We start from the raw sequence: 20,000 nt of genomic DNA on the forward strand, positions 1-20,000 counted from the left end.
TAACTTAACGAAATGTATCTTTATTTATTCATTTATTTTTTAAGCCTTTTATTATTTTTGGGGATAGGACAGTGGAGGACAGACAGGAAGGGAGTTGGAAAGAGAGAGAGAGAAGTATCGGCAAATGTCCCTCTCATGACAGAATCGAACCCGGCCTAGCAGTCCAGTGCCCAGCCATTACAGCAGTGTTTCTCAACCTTTTTTTAGGCGAGGCACGCTTTTAATTCAAGAAAAATCTCAAGGCACCCCAAACCAACGAGCCGTAACATGGTATCACATTCGGTACCACGCAAGCTTTGAAAAGTAACACATTTGGAGATGTTCAAAGTTGCAGCTTTATCTCAGACAGGCTATGTGTGCCATACAAGGGTGACCTAAATTGACATATTGTCCATAAATGGTGGATGAAAGATTCCACTGACTAACCATTAATTTATTAATTTAGATAGGCCAATACGTATATCACATCGTTTATTTAGGTCCATTTCACTTACTGTCAGCTACATTTCCGCGGCACCCCTGAGGGGGTTGTGCGGCACCCCTGTTGAGAAACACTGCATTAGAGCCACGACTGGACCAACATTGTCTTTATTACACTCAGCCTCGTTGTTATTTAAGAGTGCCATAATTGTGCTCAGTGTATTTCAATATGATATTGTATTATTACAGGTCATATTACATTATATTATTGGTTAGTTTTGTTCATGATCCAATCACTTCTACATTAACTCCTTAAGCATGTCATGGCACATGTCATGAATCATCCACCCTAAAGCATTTGGCTAAACCTCAATTTGTACCGGTCTTTATTAAGCCACATTGTGGTGCATTGTGTAGGATGATGACCAAAGAAGGTATTGCAACTATACTGCTCATTCAAACTGTGCTGCCTATAGTGATCTTTTCATGAATATATACATACGTAATAATATGTGTGTGTAATAATAATATTCAGCTAAATATGTCCATTTCTGGAAATTCAAAATGGTGGACCATGGGGAAGATACATACATGACTTCATTATGCCATCTTGTTATTGAAGAGTGCCATAACAGTGTTTTCTTAGTACCATGAAAACATTCAGAAGTTTTGGTCGGATTTGGTGGCTATCCAAGCACTGCTACATTCACTCTCCAAACATGTCATGACACATTTCACTAGTCATCTATGTGAACTAAATCCCATTTCTACGTGTCTTTATTAACCCATATGCCAAATGCTGCGTAGAGTAGCGTTGTCCCTAGCGCTTGGAGCTGCATGACACAACTTTCACGCCCATGCCTGTAGCTGCATCACGCAGCATTTTAACATGTATTTTTCATTACAAGCTAAGATATATTTAGATTGTTACGAATACAGTCGTCTAGTTTGTCTTGGAAGTGAGAAATCCCCTCGTGGACCACTTGAGGTATCTGATGGACCACCACTGATCTCCAGACCACATTTGAGAGCCACTGGTGGTCTAAACTAATAATGAGATGATTGATTGAACGACTAGTTATTATAGCTACTGACTCACTGACTGGCTGATTTACAGTCACTGACGGACTGATGGATTTAGCTGGCCTCAGCAGTGGCAGAACAATTGCACACAGAGCCCCAGGGCAAACCACCTATAGGGCCCCTCCATACAGCCTGCCATGGTCACAATAAGGCCTCCAACACCAATACAGGAGGGCTCTGGGCCCCAGGGCAAATGCCCTGCTTGTCCCCCCCTATAGCTCAGCCCCTGGGCCTCAGTCAGAGCCACGCCTGCTGCATATGAACATCCAGGGCCGGCGCTAGGCATAGGCAAACACGGCGGTCACCCTAGGGCACCACATGCCTTGGGGGCGCCAGTAACGCCCGAAAGTCCCACAACATGAAAACATCAAGTGAAATAATAAAACATAAAACTTTACACTGACAATGCGCTAAGCCTCCCTCATTTGGGCTTGCTTGCATGCCCTTGGGGAACGAGGTTCGAGTCTGACCTGGCTCATGTCCCAGTACTGCCCCCATCTCTCTGTCCCGCTGATTTGCTGTCAATCTCTACTGTTCTGTCATCAATAAACTGTCTGAAGCAGATTAGCTGCATTTAATGAGATGTATAACGCTTTGTTTAAAGGTACACTGTGTAAGATTTTTAGTTGTTTATTTCCAGAATTCATGCTACCCATTCACTAATGTTACATTTTTCATGAATACTTCCCACCACCATCAAATTCAAATTATTTCCAGAAATAGCCATTTTTATCTGCAAAAATGACATTACTTGGGCCATACTAGAAAATATTAGTTTATTACTTTGTAAACTTTCATGAAAATATCAAATTTGGCACTAGGCAACCTAGTTTCAATGAGCAACATAGTTGCAGTACCTTTTTTGGCCATTTCCTGCACAGTGTACCTTCAATGATGACAATTTTTATGTGCACAAAAAAGGGGGTTGTCTGTCTAGAGCTCCAAAGTGACTAGAAGTGGCCCTGAGGACATTTGTTTGAAGATGATCATTTCTCCTTCTCATGCAGTTCTGGCGGCGGCGGTGTTTGCCTTCCGAGCTGAGAACCTGATGGAGGTGACATCACTGGCCTCTGCTGAGGTGAGAGAGAGAGAGAGAGAGAGAGAGAGAGAGAGAGAGAGAGAGAGAGAGAGAGAGAGAGAGAGATTGGTTAAATGGAATGCAAACTGAGAGAGATAGAGAGAGAGAGAGACTGTTCTGTATTCTCTCTCTCACTCTCTCTCTCTCTGTAGGCGTGTGTGTGGGGGTGTGGGTGTGTTTCAGTCTGTGTTATTGCATGTTTGTGAATGTGGTGTGTGTGTGTGTGTGTGTGATGGGGAGAGAGAGGATGAAAGAGAGAGAGAGAGAGAGAGAGAGAGAGCGATAGAGAGAGAGAGAGCGATAGAGAGAGAGAGAGAGAGAGAGAGAGAGAGAGAGAGAGAGAGAGCGATAGATAGAGAGTCAGACATAAATAGTGTTTGGGTTTTGGCCAGCGCCAGTAACCCAGTCTCCCACCGGCACGTCTCAAAAACGCTGCCTGGCCAATTTCTAAAACTGACCCCCGCCAACCCCCTTCACGACGTACCAAAAAAAAAAAAAAAAACCTGCACTGCTGTCGGACATAATTTAAGGTGGGGTGGTGGTGGTGGTGGTGGTGGTGAGGGGGACAGAGTTATTAGAAACTGTTTCTCCTCTGCCTTTTTAGCACCCCTCCAGGGTTGTAACGATACACTCAACTCACGATTCGGTTTGTATCACAATCTTTGACCTACGGTTCGATACACCCCACGATTTCTCAGTTGCCAACATTATAAAATAAAGTTATGAATAAAAACTATAATAGTTTATAGGTAGAATAGGTTACAAGAGGATATTAATCATTTGAAAAAGTTTAAATATAATAATGATCATGATTTGAAGCTTGGAAGCACTATAACTTGCATGTTATGTGATTGTTTTCTTGACTGATGGGTAACACAACTTTGAAAGTACGTGTCACGATGTGCCTCCTTGTATCGCGATACAGTATCGTGACTCTGTGTATCACGATTTCTCGGGTCGATACAATATCGTTACAACCCTACACCCCTCCCATGTACTGTATACTCAGTGCCTGAACCTCAAGTCGTATATTCTATCTAGGACTGGCGGTCCTCTGAAAGGTTAATACAGGTTTATTCATCTGGGGACCAAGTGTCAAATTCAAGACATGCGTCATGTCATGTGAGCTTAAAGTGGAAGTCTGCAACTTGTTTTTAGTCATTGTCAAACAAAGGAGATTCGAACTTCGCGCTTGTAAATTAACAATTTGGTGCACCCAGAGCAGGACTATAAATCATAAGTAAAAAAGGAAAAAGAATCTGGTGCCACACGGATGTCTTTTTTTTCAGTGCACTCAGACTAACTTTCGACATGCGTCTTCATCAGAGTCAGCTTTCCTTGTTTTTAGTCATATTACGTTGAACTGTCAGGGGATTCCAAAAGTAGTACATGAAATAGCCCATTACAAGAAAAAAGACGAGTTCTCTAGCTCCCACCAGCTGGTAAATTAGTTAGAAACTTTATTGTCCCCAAAGGGGAATTTTTTGTCTGTAAGATATAACAGACATACCGGTATATAACAGACATGACATAACAGTAGGCAGGACAGGACACACTATTCAACCGTTCCACTCAACTTTCACTTTGCAAACTTTCAGCGCTCCCTTGGTTAGTTTAACCAAAGAGGTTTGGGGGTGTGGTTAGCTAGCTGCCCAATAATATGACTTTGGAGGACCGGACAGGAAGTTGAATACTTCTTTGCATTTGTCGACTGAGGAGTTAGCGGTTTTCAATTTCGAGTTTTCTGGTAATTCATGTACAACCTCCAAAATAAGTTGTACACAAGTCAACTGGAAAGCTTACAACAGGAACAGCATTAAACTTCACAACACCAACCGAATTCATACATTTGTCAAGAAATGCCAAGACCAAGAAGCTGATTTAGGTGGTGCCATACGTAACATAAACGTCATATTTTTTTTGCATATTGGTCAGTAATTAGTTGCTGATTTACTGATTGAGGTCTCGCCATATAAGGTACACCAAAAGAAATGCACTGGTCATTTTTTTATTACAGGTAATTAATTACAGGCGTGTTTTTTTCTATTCAATTGTCTATTCTTAAAATTGAGCCATTGAGTACCTGTCCCCCATTGGTAGCACCTTTATGCAACATGGCTCCGCGGCGCGGTGGTATGGCCCCCTTTGCCAAGCTAGAGTTCAAGAAGACAAGTTCAGCTCAGCTGCTGTCGTGTCTTGCCGTGGCATGGCATGGCCGACTTTGAGATTGGCAGCTGTAGTAAACGTTAACACAGGCCTCCGCCCTGTCCCCTCTGGGACACTGGGGGATGGTGGGGGGGGGCATGGTGGGGTGTGAGGTGGAGCAGGGAGGGGGGGGGGTCGTCTAATCCGTAGTGACGCACGGCGGCCCTCTGCCCAAAGCCAAGCAGCAGTGAGGTCGAGACGCTGGCTGGCAGTATTTGCTTGCTCATGTACCACCTGGTACACTGGAGAAGAGTGTTGGTGGAGGTAAGGAAGCCGACAAGGGGAGGGTACGAAGAGGTCAGATATCCCGGGCCCAGGGGGATGTGTTGGGAGAAGGGATGGGGGGGGTCCAGAATTGAGAATTGGGTCCTCTTTCCATGTTATGTACTGTATTGAGAGAGGAGCCTTTCGAATGACCTTGTCCTGGGCCCAGCAAAAGCTGTCAGCGGCCCTAGATGGAGGGGCCGGGGTGAGGTGGGGTGGGGTGGGGTGGGAGAAGGTGGCGCGTTCGCTCTGGAGAAGGCATCATAACAGGCCAAGAGTGTTGGTGGAGGAGGAGGAGGAGGAGGGAAGCTTGTATTTATAGCGTCGAGCCCTCGAGGCTGAAATATTAGAGGCTTTCTGTAAACACGATAGGCACCCTAAATTTAATCCCCCTAGCCCAAAAGGCCAGCGCTCACTGGGGAAAGAGGAGAGGAGAGGTAGTGGGGGTGGTGGGGTGGGGCGTGTGGGGGGTTGGATGGGAAAGAAGAAGAACAAGATGAACTAGAGCTAGAGACGTCTCTCTCTCTCTCTCTCTCTCTCTCTGTCTTTCTCTCTCTCATTCTTTAAATCGTCCAAAACATGTTTTTTTTCCCGCCATTTTTCACATTAAATTGAATTGTATTCATTAATTCACATCGATAAGCAACACGTGGACGTATCACGCATCTTTGTCCGCCTGTCGGACTTGTTTGTATGTATAGCCTGGAGTTTTATGACAGTGAGACACAAACTTTGTCCTTCCCGCTTTGCCTTCATTCGACTACATTTACTTTGTCCATTCGTTTTTTCTTCATGCACCCCCTTGCCTGTGCCCAAGACAAGTCGTGCATTGCCCGCAACCCAAACTTCTACATGTGTATATGCACCAAAATATGACTTTACGATTCTTGCTCGAGACATTAATGACTTTACATGGGGACCAAAATATGTTTTAATTTAGTTTTGATTTGGCCTAATTATAATGTTCGATAGTAGAATTTTTGGTCACAACCTCAACACAAACAAAATTCTGTGCACCCCCTGAAATCTCTGGCGAAGCTCCAGGGGGTGCCCGCACCCCAGGTTAAGAACCACTGCATTAGGTGTACCCTCAAAAGGCCATTTTGAAATGTAGGTCAGGCATGCTTCCAATTTGTGACTGACACCTTTCAACTCATCTGCTTCTTGACCATACCTCGCCCCTCCCTTTGCAAAAAAAACCCCCTTCCTAACCCCTTCTCTTGCTCTACGCTCTCTCTCTGTGTCATTTTCTCTCTCTCTGTGTCTCTCTCTCTCTCTGTCGCTCTCTCTCTCTCCCTCTCGCTGTCTTCCCGCCCCTCTCTCTTCTCTCTCTCTCTCTCCCTGTCGCTCTCCCCCCGCCCCATTGTCTTCTCTCTCTCTCTCTCTCTTTCGCTCTCTCTCTGTCTCTCTCTCTCTCGCCTTAACGCTAAGCGCTGACACTGGTTTGTGTCTCCTCCTGCAGGCTGTCCTCGCCGACCTCTCCACCCTAAAGGTCATGCCACTGATCCAGATCTTCGTCTTCGCCACGGTGGTCTAACCCCCACCATGAAAACCAGACAGACGCACTGACGGACGGATGGATAGACAGGACAGACAGAGAGACGGACGGACAGACATACAGACGGAGAGACAGGGGAGGCGAGGCGAGGTGAGGAGAGGCGAGGAGAGGAGGACCAACGGATGGAGGAGAAAGAGGCTGCATCTTCCGTCTCAGCCAATCTCACAAAAAAACAAAAACAAAAACAAAAACGCCAAATGCAAGTCAGGCCTTGCCTCACTACTTACATCACCCACCAAGACTGCAGAAAAACTCAACAAAACAAACGAAAAATACAGTATATAGCAGTGGGGTGATGAGGAAGGTGAGGAAGAGGAAGAATGTCAAGGCCAACCTGTCTCGGCCCAAGGCCCACCTTCATGCCACGTTGTCTCTGGAGGGTCGGCCATGGGGTTGGGTTGGGCTGGGCTGGACAGTCGTTGAGGGACGAGTAACGTGCCACCCCACCCGCCAGTCATGCCACCCCCCATCCACCAACCACCCAACTACATAAGATGCTCCACGTGTCACGCCACCTGTGCCCGAGCCCACTGTTGCAAGCCCCCCCCCACACACACACACACACACGCTTTCTCTCTCTTTCTCTCTCTCTCCCAGCTCCCTCTCTCTTTCCCCTTGCTCTCTCTCTCTCTCTCTCTCTCTCTCTCTCTCTCTCTCTCTCTCTCTCACACTCTCTCCCTCCTCTCACCGTCCCCACACGTGGATCGTTTTACCACTGCTGTATGTATGTCTTACCCTAAACTTGAACCCCCCCCTGCTCACATTCGCATCTGAAGAACTCTTGCTTGCTTGCTTGCTTGCACTCGCTCCATCTGCCAAAAGCTTCCTAATGTAGCCGGCTAGCTAGCTAGCCTAAGGGGGCTGTGCATGCCTGCATGTGTCGCCCGTCCCCAAATGAGCTGTGTTACAACTCTTACGTACACAGTACATTTCGCAGTGGCAATTTCCACGCTGAGAGATTCGAATTTCGAATTTGCCATAGCGTTGGTACTGCTTTTGAAGTGTTGAATTCACACTGAAAATGTAGGGTGAACATGAATTAAATTGTTAACTAAGCACAATGCGTGTTTAATTTGACCGGTCTGGTCTGGCATAGCAATATATTGATAATATAATCAATAATATAAACCATACATAACCCTTTTTTTTTGCACAGGCACTGTAGGACGTTTGTAGGATTAGATAAGGGTCAAGATACGTTAACTAACTTTCTCTGCTTCATCAGCGAACAAGTAGGCTATCAACATCATCAAAACAAAGCAAGCAGCTGTAGTTTGTGGTTGTAAAACAGAGGGGAAGCCCACACGGTAGATCACATTTCCATTTTAACACGTTTTTTTTTTTTATACTGTATGTCAAGTGTTGCAATTGGCCAAAGCACAGTTTGGGATAATATACAGTTGAGAAGTGGCCAAATATCGTTTTGGTGGGTAAATCTTTTCTTGCAGATGTATACTGGAAAGCTTATGTACATAACAGACTGTGCATGGGGAAAGATAAAGTAGTCGTACCTGACATGCCTCGCTCAGAAAACAACGGGTACGGAATCCATAACACTGACTGGGGCTGAATCCAAAATGCTTTCTCATTCCCTCAAAAATAAGAAGTACAAGTCAATTCACAGTGTAATAACTATTACATAGTTGTTAAACCGGTTATTCCACTGTACCCACTGAGGTAGATATACTGTGTGACTGGAAAAAAGGGGGAAATGCCACACATTTGATCTAAGCAGCTCAGAATCAGTTGACCACAAGACAGGTACTGTAGCTTAGAGCAGGGGTTCCCAAACTTTTTCCCCTGCGCACCCCATTGTACATTTCAATGTGGTTCGTGCACCCCCTAAGCGAATATTTTGGTGTGCTGATGGCCACGCAAGTATAGATTCACTGCTCATTCACTGCAGATTATGCACAGTCATTTTGGGGAATCCTCTTGTCCAAAGGTCTTGGAGTTAAACTACACTTCAGATGGACCCTTCCAGCATAACAACATGCACCATACAATTAAAAACTACTTAATGTTCTTTAATGCTGGATAAAGACTCACATATCCGCCATTGGTCTATTCAGCTCGCGCACCCCCTTATGGCAGGCCACACACTCCCAGTTTGGGAAACCCTGCCCCAGAGTAAGGTTTTTTTCTTCTCAATTTAACTTTTGATAGCTCTGCTTCAGAGTGCACGGTATAATCTGATACTATTGTATACATTATAGAAAAGATAATATACTGTAGTATAGTTAAGAACCATAACAATGTATCCTATGGAGTGGGCTGTGCAGGGGACGAATGAGCACTTCGAATACATTACATTACATTGCACTTAGCTGACGCTTTCATTTATTCAAAGCAACTTACAGTTATTATTTGTCAGGGTATTGGTTACAGTCCCTGGAGCAACGTGGGGTTAGGTGCCTTGCTCAAGGACACTTTAGCCATGGATGGAGATGTAGGGAGAGGTCAGGGGGGATTCGAATCTGCAACCCCTAGATTGAAAGACCAACTCCATAGAACTAGTGACTAATTGCATGTGTTAATGTATGTAAGAAACTCCCACAGAACCCCCACACTGGCTTGTCCAGCAAATGCTGTTGGTAAGTATTCGTCACCCTGTGGTCCAATATCTGGATCCCAATTAAGATCCAGACAGAACTACCATTGAAAGCAAAAGCAGTACTGCAAGGTTCTGATGTTTGGTGTGTTTTTAGTTTGTTTGTTTGTACATTTGTTATTATTATTATGTTTATCGTTATATATTTTTAGTTTTGACCATTTACAGTTTTTCTGGGCAAGTACGCCTAGATGCTGTGTCATGCTCCACACCTGGTGTCACCATGGATACCTAAAGGTTGGCCACTGGGCGCCGTTTTCCTTTCTTTTTTTGGCCATGGTTAGCTGGTTTTGTTCCTGTAAATTGTTTTTTTTTTTTAACTGATTATTGGTTTACCTATGCTGCCTTCTCCATACCCTGATAAGATATGCAGCATAATATGTGTGACATACAGTAGATTTTATAATAAACTGTGCAGTTGGCAATTGTTAATTTTAAACCTAATTCATTTTGGTAGGTTATGCCTTTTGCAGTAGAGCTATTATTTCATGTCAGTGCCACTTCATCAACTATTCACCACAATATGATTAAAAATGAGCAATGGTTCATTCAACTGAAGTCAACGTTGATTTGCCTTTTTTATTTCTGTCCACGTTTGTATGTTTGTGTATCTGTCAGTTTGTCTTGATATCCCATGGTTTTACAGTTCCTTGTCGTCAGCTCTCGAATTCCATTCATGGGTTATAATTTGATCACATGTGTTTTGACTACCAAGAGTGTTCTACAAGGCAGCTTGCAGGGGCACGCGGAGTCTGAATGTCATCATCATTAATTGACAGGTAACACTCGCTCGTCTCGTTCGTTTGCTCCCGACCTGCTACACCACCCCCCCCCCTCGCCCCACATTCTTTGCTGCACTCAGCGCACTCGCACTGCGCCTGGCAGCTATCCGTCGAACGTTCCTTCTGCGGTGTGCGCATATCAAATTTTGCCGCGCGTCGTTTTTTTTTTTTTTTGCCTCCCCCCTCTATAGCTAGCTCTGCCCGAGCGTCTTGCTGTTCTTGACACACTCAGGGATTCTACGCGGCCTGACTGCGCCGGTTACATCTGCCACCTGTCCACTCTTTGCTCCCACGCCCCTTCCCTGTCGCCCCAACTTGTGATCCGACCGGCGACTGTCCTTCCAAGCGGTTGACCGACAGACGGCCGACCGAGTCCATGGTGCAAATGCAGTGTTGCATTCGAGCCCGTGCCACTCAGCTTCCCTCGGTGGCAGGCCACTGGTTTTAGCGTGCAGAGCGTGCGCCCACTGTCCATCATTCATAGAGTTGGCTTTGGTTGTTGCTGAAAGATTCCTTGTAGGTGGTCCTATCATGTTCCGACAAGGTTCATTTATAGCTTATCTGTGTAACATTTTGGTACATGATTGACCTACAATAGTAGACCCGGTGTAAGATGAGCCACCTCTTGATTATTTTTTGATGGTCTGTTCTACGAGAATGCTAACAACAATAACAACAAAAGACGCAGTCTTATCAATATAGTTAGTTTTGCTTAAATGACGGTTGTGATGCCCGTGAAGACGCGCGCTTTTACGCACAAATGGTCTACATCTGGTTATTCGCCAAAGGTGTTTAGACACTTAAAATGTAAAATTGCTAGTGGTTTTTTTCAAATGTCACCAAATATATTAATCGCACACCGTCTAGAGCAGAGCCGTGCAAACCTACTTTATGCATTGGCCGTGTGTGTTGTGCATCCCTCCTACATCCTGTAGCCTACGAGAACCTTCGGGGAGAAACTCCCGCTTTCTGCGTTTTCAAAAACGTTCAATTATGTGTCAGAGTGACCAATCGTGTCCTGCCATGTTGGGAGATTTGCACCAATAGCCGCATTATTTGGACGTATATTTGACCAATGGCTGTGTCAACCGAGTGGAACATATGGATGATTGGTGGTGTGGCAGTGTAATGCGATGAAGCCATCAGCAGAAGTGGCGAACAATAGACAGAGGTGGTTCCGCGTCATTATGCCGGGACGGGGATATCCTCATCAAGTTGAGGCGATTCCTGTGCACATCGATGAAGGCATGCGCTACTGAAGGTCTGGCGGAATTTGCCTGCCTCCTCGTTTTTTGTGAGACCCTCTCTTATATGTGGGAAATAATGTGCTCTGACTGTGAGTGAAGACGCTAAGGCCATCACGGTCTGTTAAATTAGGCTGTCTTCTTGTCACTGTAGAAGCAGACTACACAGGCGAGCAGAATATGTAGCCAGCGAGTCGCTGATGTCAAGATGATTTGCATACTGACTTCCGCCCCACGACTTTAGTTCTGCATCAGCCGGTGAGCAGCGAAGACGGCGAGACAGGCAGATGTGTCCGGCCGAAGACATGAAAACCTGACATTAAATTCATCGGGTGCATGACTAGTCTGGATGTATCTTGTGATTAGTCGCCAGACGCACCAGGATTTGGAAATATCGGGCGATTTGGGGGACAGAACGTCGGCAGTGAGCTTTGAATCGGTGACTGGATTCTATACTTTCTATTCACGAAGAAGGAGCCGGAGCACCACTCGTTCAGAATGCAGAAGACACAGCAATGTTTTTATATTTTGTCGATGTGGAAGTCAACGGACTAGCCTACCTCTTGCCTGAAGCTTAATATACCACCAATGATTGGAATATGGCACTTTAAAACGCGTTGACGCACCACCGTTGGCAGCAAAATTGTGTTTTTCCTCGTCGCTCGTTTTCTGTGAAGCGTCTTTAGCCTAGGGTATAACATACTTATAATAACACTTGCACTTTCCCCCGAGGAATTCAGTAGTTAAAACTATCAGTAGTAGATAAGCCTTACCGGTTTCGCGCGACAAGCTACCCATAAAACTTTAGACAAAATAGGCTACCGTATCCTGCGCGAGCTAAGCTTTGACGTATGTGGATAGTGAAGAACGCCACCGGAGTATGTTTATTTGTTGCCACATGGAGTTTTAAGTCTTAAATCCCAAATTCGACGTTCCTATCCTTGAAGATAGCTAATACATGTAGCAAAGAACGCACAATTTTTGGGGGTATTTCAAATGTAGACATTTAATAAACATCATAAAAAATATCGAACATAGGATAAAACATTAGGATACTTCCATTGTAGTGGTTCGTTGTGTTATTCGGGGTCGCACGCTTGTCATTTGGATTTTATACAAGTGTCTGACGTTCCATTCTCGTGATAAGACATTCTATTGCTGTTCTTAAAACCTACTTTTTGAACGCAACCAGTTGGATCAGGAAAGGAGACCGTCCGGATAGTAGCGAGGATCTTTTTCTAAGGCAAACAATTATATTTAAGGCCTATCTCAATTTGTCATTCAATCTTTTTGTGATCTGAAGGGAAGGATCCCTGCAAGATTTGCCCACAATGACTTACCTATCTTATGGTGTGCTTCTGCTGCTACGTGGACTCGTCATTTCTGCAGTGTTGGGATACGAGGGTATTTACACCAGTGACCTACCCAGCCATGGCACCTCCGAAGCCCCAATTGTTGCAACTACAGGTGAGCCTGCCTGCGCAGTAAAGCGCACTGTCTTGTCTGAATGTTTTTGTGTTGCCCCACTGATTATTAATGTGTAGGCTAGCCTACACAGCGCAGGCTATAGCCTGCAAAAGCCCCTCGGAAATGGCAAACGCAGAAGATAGGCTACACCTTGTGAGACGAATATAGCGATTGTTGTGTAAATTGCAATTTGTCACTTTCTTGCTGTCATGCTTCCGTGTGCATTGCGGGGGGAATGTCGGTATGACGAAAATGCTGGATGCCCCTCCACCCGGACCCCCCTCGGCACACACGGGCACATGCACGCACGCACGCCCTTTGCGCGAAAGAAAGACCTTGCTGAGGCACCATCGGCAGATCACATTAGTGTGCGTGTGCGTGTGTGTGTGTGTGTGTGTGTGGTACTGCTGCTTTAAACGGTGGGTGCCCACCACGGCACCGCCATGCCTCGCTGATCACACAGGCGATGCGGGATTGCCCGGTTTGCCTGCTGCGAGTGAGCGCGAGCCCTCTACGGGGAGCCGTGGCACCGCTCAGCTGAGGTTGGCAGGGATCCCCCACGCGCCTAACACGCACGCACACATGCACACGTCACGCACACTCACACGCACACACCCACTCATGCACACACACACACACACACACACACACACACACACACACACACACACACACACACACACACACACACACACACACACTCTACTCTCTGCAAAATACAGAATCCCTCCCCTATCTGATGCCCTGTCCTTGATATGTGTAGCTGTAGCCTAGAACGCTTGGCAGTTAAGCTCAGCATCTACCGTACCCTACCCTACCCTATGGAGAGCAATATCCGTAGTAAATCATTCTTGCACTTATGCCTTCCCGTTTTGTGGCTAAGCAGTGTGTAGTGTCTATGTCGAGGAGGAGAGAAAAAAACACAGAAGCTATGCAGTTTTACCTCTGTCTGTATATCAGGGCTATTCAAATGGAGGCCCTGGGGCCAGACGCGGCCCTTGGGATGGCAAGGTTCTGCCAAGGTCAAGGTCTGACCAAAATGAAAACAAATAGGCCTGTGTGTGATATCTGTGGCCGTGCATAATTTGCGATCACTGACACTTACACTTCAGGTTGGGGATATATCTCCTACAGTATGCATTCACATGAGAGTGAAATCTTATGTTCAACAGTCTGATAAATAGACCATCATAGAGCTACTAAGAAAGAGAGGCGCACATATCTGTTCTGTCTGCAAAGCTATCTGGTTGTTTCGCACCCTAACCTCGGACAGCGTGCTGCTCACTGTTTTGCAGATTCTATCTCCGGCCCCTTTACTGGAAGAAATCAGAAAAACTGGCCCCCAGTGACTTTTATTTGAAAACCCCTCCTGTATATAGTATGTCAGGAGCAGAGTTGTTAGTCTTTGAGTAGTGTAGTCAGGTGTATCGTTCAGGGGGGTAAAGTGTGACTGAGTCACTAGGGCCCCATGTATAGGGGGCCCACACACAGTCCGAATTATGAAGCTATATTGGGGGGGGGGGGTGTCTATTTAAGCTGATTGCACATAGGGCCCACAATTTGCTGCTACGCCCCTGAGTAGTGTAGGAGCCCTATCTCAAGTCTTCACGAAAAAAATAGAGTAATTTTCGTGGTGCATTCACGTTATTGCCCGCCTTTCGTAAAGTCTTCACGAAAATAATAGATTAATTTTCACGCTGCCTATTCACTTGAATTGCCCCACTGCTGCTATGGTTATCCAAACGTCTGCAGGGGCAGGGAGGGGGTGCTGACAGAACACTGCTGATACACTCGGGACTCACTAATTCGACGCCCTTTCGGTACTTACGCCTTATGTCCCCTAAACCTAAACCTAACCATAACCTTAACCCTACTTAACCCTAAACCTAACCCTAACCTTAACCCTAACCTTGACCCTAAACCTAACCCTAAATTGCTTGTTTGAAATGTTTGATTACTATGTGACGGTAGGCTACCGAAAGGGCATCAAACTAGTGGGTCGCTAGGCAACAGTCGGGCAATTCAAGTGAATAGGCAGTGTGAAAATTAATCTATTATTTTCGTGAAGACTTTACAAAAGGCGGGCAATAACGTGAATGCACCACGAAAATTACTCTATTTTTTTCGTGAATACTTCACGAAATGAGTGAGATACGGTTGGGTGTAGGGTGATACGTAGAATGCAGTGAACAGCTGTTTTTCTCATTATTAAACAGCTGTTTTTTTCTTGTTCACTGGCGGTGTGTGTCTGCCAAAGCAGGAGCATAGCCTGATTATCATCGACCTTCAAATCTCTTCGAGACTATGTCTGACCAAGAGCATAACAATTAACATTTCCCAAACGGCATGGTTGACCCGCCTCCCTTGGTTTGCTTATGGTTCTTTGCTTCCAGACACAGTGAAATAAAAGGAGTTCCTGTATTTTCGAGGGAACTCAGAAAGTACTTGCATTGCTCTTGACCTCACTAGTTGCAATGCTGAAGCTGTTGCGTCACTAGGAGGGCACGGCCTGGCTAGGTGTGTGTCTGCCAAAGCAGCAGCAGCCTTGCCTATGTTCCTCTTTTTGTACATGTCTGCAAGGATGGATTACTGCAAGGGCCTACCGGGCCCAGTCCCAGGGGCCCAAGAGTCCAGAGGGCCCTGAAGCCCAATCCTCTAAATTTCCATTCTCATGTTGTGTAACAACTCTACTTTTCACAACTCACACTTTTAACAACTCTATTTTCACATATTTTCAGGGGAAAACACCTGAATGCCCAACAATATAGGGTCTCTAACATATGGAGGGGGCCCATTCTTGTTGTCTGGCCCAGGGGCCCATGGAGTCATGATCCGTCCCTGCATGTCTGTGGCGCTGACAAATTTGTCATGTCATGGCCTAGTTCTTTGTCAGCTGTTAACAGTCAATACATACCACAAATTAATATAGGCCTACCTTAATAACCACTTTTTCATGTTTGTGGCAAAGGCCAATTGGCACTGTGTAATGTATGTCAGCTGTTACCGGTCATTCAAGGCCACAAATTACAATGGCTGGATAGCCTTGATAACCTCAGGCACTAGGTTTGAGTCCCAGAAAACAAATGACGTGTTTTTAGAGGAAGCATAATTATCTCATAGCTTAGTTGGTTTGAGTAGTGTAACCTCAACTCTCTGAAATGTCCATCTTCTGTCTACTTGTGACAGTTGGCTTGCGAGACCTTGGCTTGTGAAAGCGAAAATGTTCACTCTTGGGGAATTGCATACACCCCACAGTTTAGTCTCAACTCTATGAAAGTGACCGTTTTAAAGTGTCAAGGGGGAGAAGGGAAAAGTGTTAATAGAAGGCACCGTGTGGGACCCGGTAGAGCAGTGGTTCTTAACCAGGGGTGCGGGCACCCCCTGGGGGTGCTCCTGAGATTTCAGGGGGTGCGCAGGATTTTGATTATGTTGAGGTTGCGACCAAAATTTTGGTTGGGAACATTATATTTAGTCCAATTTAAGACTAAATTAAAACATGTTTGGTCCCCATTTAAAGTCATCAAGGTATTGATTAATGTCCCAAGCAAGAATTACTGCAATTAATCACTTAAAATAATTTTTAGTATGTATACACATGTAGAAGTTTGGGTTGTGGGTGTGCGCGACTTCTCTTCTGCACAGGTAAGGGGGTGCGTTAGGAAAAAAGGTTAAGAACCACTGCGGTAGAGTAGCCTGGATAGCGGCCGACTATCTGACAAGTGGAATAGTCTGGGGACAACTTACGCGATTTCTCATAGGGAAGACGTGGTTAACAATTGTAGCAAGAGTAGAAGTCTGTGCACTGTAGCTCCGCTTCGAAAGTTTATTCAGGTCATGCAACGTTTTTGACCCAACAGGGTCTTCATCAGGTATGTGGTTGTGGGTAGGAGGTGTCATTTTAGATCAGTCTCTGTTCTGTTAAAATGACTACTCATACTCGACCCTGTTGTGTCGAAACGTCGTATAACCTGAGTAAACCTTCAAAGCGGCGCTACAGTGTGCAGACTTCTACTCTTTCTACTGTCCGATACAACTCTGTTCTGCACCTGGCCTCAGAGAGGTGGGATGTGCATACTCTTACTCTTATGAAGTGGTTTGCAATTGGGCCATGGCCGTTTACTGAGCGCTAGTAATGTATCATTTGTTGTATACCGAGCCCTTAGCCATCATGTCAGCTAGGGCTGCACAATTAATCGAAAATAATCGAAAATCGTGATATAATCGTGATATCGAAATAGTGATTTTCATCAGGATTTAATCGTGGCAATAGTGCCCTACCTTTGAGAGCCTCCTTGAAGCCAGGATATACTGACATGCTGGTGTTTCTGACCTGAAATCTGTTCACCTAAGTTTCATGCAAATGCCTTTTACATAATTATTACTATTCATTTGATTTTACTCCTCCTGTATAATTCATTCTTGGTTGTATTTCATATTGTTATGTATATTTTTTTAAATCAGCAAAAATCAATAATCGTGATTAATAATCGTGATTATGATTTTGACCCAAATAATCGTGATGTATGATTTTTTCCATAATCGTGCAGCCCTAATGTCAGCTGTAGTTAAACAAACTCTAAGCTTCTGTTTGTCAAGTAGTATGCGTCATCGCCTCTCCACCCCTCTCCTCTCTCCGATTGGCTCCCTATCTCAGGCTAGTGCTTTGGCACTGGAATCCATGCTGTCTCACAGATAGGGTTTTCAGGCTGACCAGAACGGAGCCGGTGCCGGTGCCCGCACCAGTTGCGTTCGGCACTAAAGTGCTCATCTGCAAACTGCCCGTGTTCATACCGGGCTCTGAACTTTTCCCAAACGTGACTGTGTTACCCGGATGAACCTGCTGACGGCCACGTTGTCGTCGCGGTTTGCAGAGAAAAGCCAAGTATTTTGCGGTTCGCATTGCACACCAACTTTGCGGTTCACAAACGCTAATTTCTGTGGTGTGAACACGATGGCCGGTTCGCCATTAGGTGCGGGACCGGGCACCAGCACGGTTCTCAGTCGGCCTGAATGAGCCCAGATGGTGCAAAGCTGCACGGGATGTCCCAGGCTAGTGGGAGAGGAGCTGTAAGGCCAGTGTTAGTAGGCCTATATAGCACTTGCTGTTCCTCTGCCATTACAAGTCTTACACAAGTCTAAGTCAATATTTGGTCATGCAACAGGGCAGTATAACACTCCACTTTCAATCCTAACAGAAGTAAGAGAAAAGAACACACACACACACACACACACACACACACACACACACACACACACACACACACACACACACACACACACACACACACACACACACACACACACACACACACACACACACACACACACACACACACACAGCGAATATCTCCAAATGAAGTTCTATTTTAACCCTTTCATGGCGTATACTATAAACTATAAACTTCATCAGACATCAGGTCTGATGAAGGGCATGCTGCCCGAAACGTCACATTAAATGTAAAGAAGCCTGCTGTGCGGACTTTATTTTCTATTTTCATGTGACTTTGCTGGTCCTGCACCGAGACGGATGAGCGTGTTTCTTTTCTATACTCAATTTGAACGAAAAAGTCCATTGATGTGTATAGCCATGCATCGACAGAAATACCGACCCAACTCCTTTTTGTTCAGGCCTTCCAAAAAACATATTGTAAACAGCCCATTTGTGGCGTGAAAACCTCAACCCTGCACGGGTGCGTGGCCACTTTCATGCTTTCATGCACTTTCTTCCAGGAAACTTCCTGTTACAGTGCTAGTTATGTAACATCTGCTGTACAGTATATTTACTCAGTGCGAGACGAGGAGGAGGAAGTGGTGTGTACTGGTGTAGGCAGTTGGGTAGTCACTGGTCTTGGCTTCTTTGCACTGCGGGCTAGGTTATGACAGTGTGAGGAATACTAAAAATCATATTAGAACCTTCACAGTAAGGTCTACAGTGTTAATTCAACACTTAGAGAGTTCTCTGAGACCAAAATTGTGTTAGATTGGCTCTTTAAGTATTGATTTAACACTGCATGTTTACAGTGTACTGTACAGTTTTTGGCTGTGCCACTTCTGCCACCCCTTTATCAAACATTTCAGTGTTTACATGTGGCAGTATTGATACAAGCGGATATTGATACAAGCGGATATCGATACAAGCGGCTCGTGGTCTTTCTTTCAGCTACGTAATCAGGAAGTTATCGTTTGTAACACAAACGCCACACTAAGCCCACACTAGGATATGGATCACTGGTGGTGAGGGATTTCTAAGAATCTGGCAAACCTGTTTTTTGAAGTGAAGGAATTGAAACCCATTAGGGAAGAAAGTTACCCATTGCAGCAACTCAGTGCAAGACAGAACAGAGACAGAATCATAGTTACATAGTAGAGTTTACCAGAGGTGGCCTACTTAATTTCCCCAAAGAGCCCTACAAGATCACATTTCATTACATTGAATTACATTTTAGTGGAAGCTCTTCATCAGGGCTTGACCCAGTGAGGTTGGCGTTTTTAGATATGTACCCCAGTTTAAAGTAAAGGGTGGTAACACTTTAGAATAACATCCTATTCACAGCTTTATGAACACTTTAATAACGTTTAAAAACAATTAACATTTAACGAAGCATTTACAAATGTTTGTAAATGAGTAATAACCAAACTGTGACTGCAGAGTGGAGTGAGAATCAACTTCTACTGTGTGAGTTTTATGTGGTTTCATGCCCTCTGTTCTTTGGAGGAGAAACTCCCAGGACTGCTGTGACTGCGCTGTGTCTGCTGTGTTAGCATTGTACTTCTTGCCCATTTATAAACATTTGTAAACACTTTGTTGATAATTAGTTTATTATTTGTAAAGTGTTTATAAAGCTGTGAATAGGATGCTTTTATAAAGTTTTACCTTTTAATGATTAAAGTACACACTACTCCTTGTCTCTATATGCAAGAGTCCCCTGAAATAGGCCCGACGGCCGCAACATTTTGATGAACAAAGATACACTTGGTGCATAATGGCCAGATAATGTTCGAACTGTGTATGTAGTATGTGCATTTTGTTGAATTGAATTCAGGAAACTCAATCATTCAATCTAGAAATTAAGGTGAATTGTTGCGTGATGTGTGTTTGCACTATTAAAACCTTGGTAACCAGAGTTCAAATTGTTGTCTTTCTGAGCCAGGGAGAGCACAGATCGGTAGGCTGGAGTTCCTCAATTATTTTTGTTCTCACAGCCATAGACACTCCACTTACCATAAACACATTTTGTGTGTGTGTGTGTGTGTGTGTGTGTGTGTGTGTGTGTGTGTGTGTGTGTTT

The 20,000-nt window shown here is 44.9% G+C and overlaps 2 protein-coding genes across 5 annotated transcripts in view; both read left to right on the forward strand.

The window, feature by feature from the left end:
- The window catches only part of tbc1d19 (TBC1 domain family, member 19), an 85,877-nt gene extending 76,100 nt beyond the window's left edge, over window positions 1-9,777 (forward strand). For both annotated transcript variants that reach the window (XM_063186621.1, XM_063186622.1), the window contains exons 20-21: window positions 2,511-2,581; window positions 6,513-9,777. In XM_063186621.1, coding sequence (XP_063042691.1) covers window positions 2,511-2,581; window positions 6,513-6,587 — 146 coding nt within the window. In that variant the 3' untranslated portion in view covers window positions 6,588-9,777. The remainder of the gene's footprint in view (window positions 1-2,510; window positions 2,582-6,512) is intronic.
- A 1,382-nt stretch (window positions 9,778-11,159) lies between these two features.
- Window positions 11,160-20,000, forward strand: part of stim2b (stromal interaction molecule 2b) — a 154,903-nt gene continuing 146,062 nt past the window's right edge. For 2 of the 3 annotated variants that reach the window (XM_063186623.1, XM_063186625.1), the window contains exon 1: window positions 11,160-12,712. In XM_063186623.1, the coding sequence (XP_063042693.1) occupies window positions 12,577-12,712 (136 nt within the window). In that variant the 5' untranslated portion in view covers window positions 11,160-12,576. The remainder of the gene's footprint in view (window positions 12,713-20,000) is intronic. The other variant, XM_063186624.1, reaches the window with a different exon arrangement.

The sequence above is a fragment of the Engraulis encrasicolus genome, chromosome 21 (assembly GCF_034702125.1).
Source record: "Engraulis encrasicolus isolate BLACKSEA-1 chromosome 21, IST_EnEncr_1.0, whole genome shotgun sequence".
NCBI classification, from domain to species: Eukaryota; Metazoa; Chordata; class Actinopteri; order Clupeiformes; family Engraulidae; genus Engraulis; species Engraulis encrasicolus.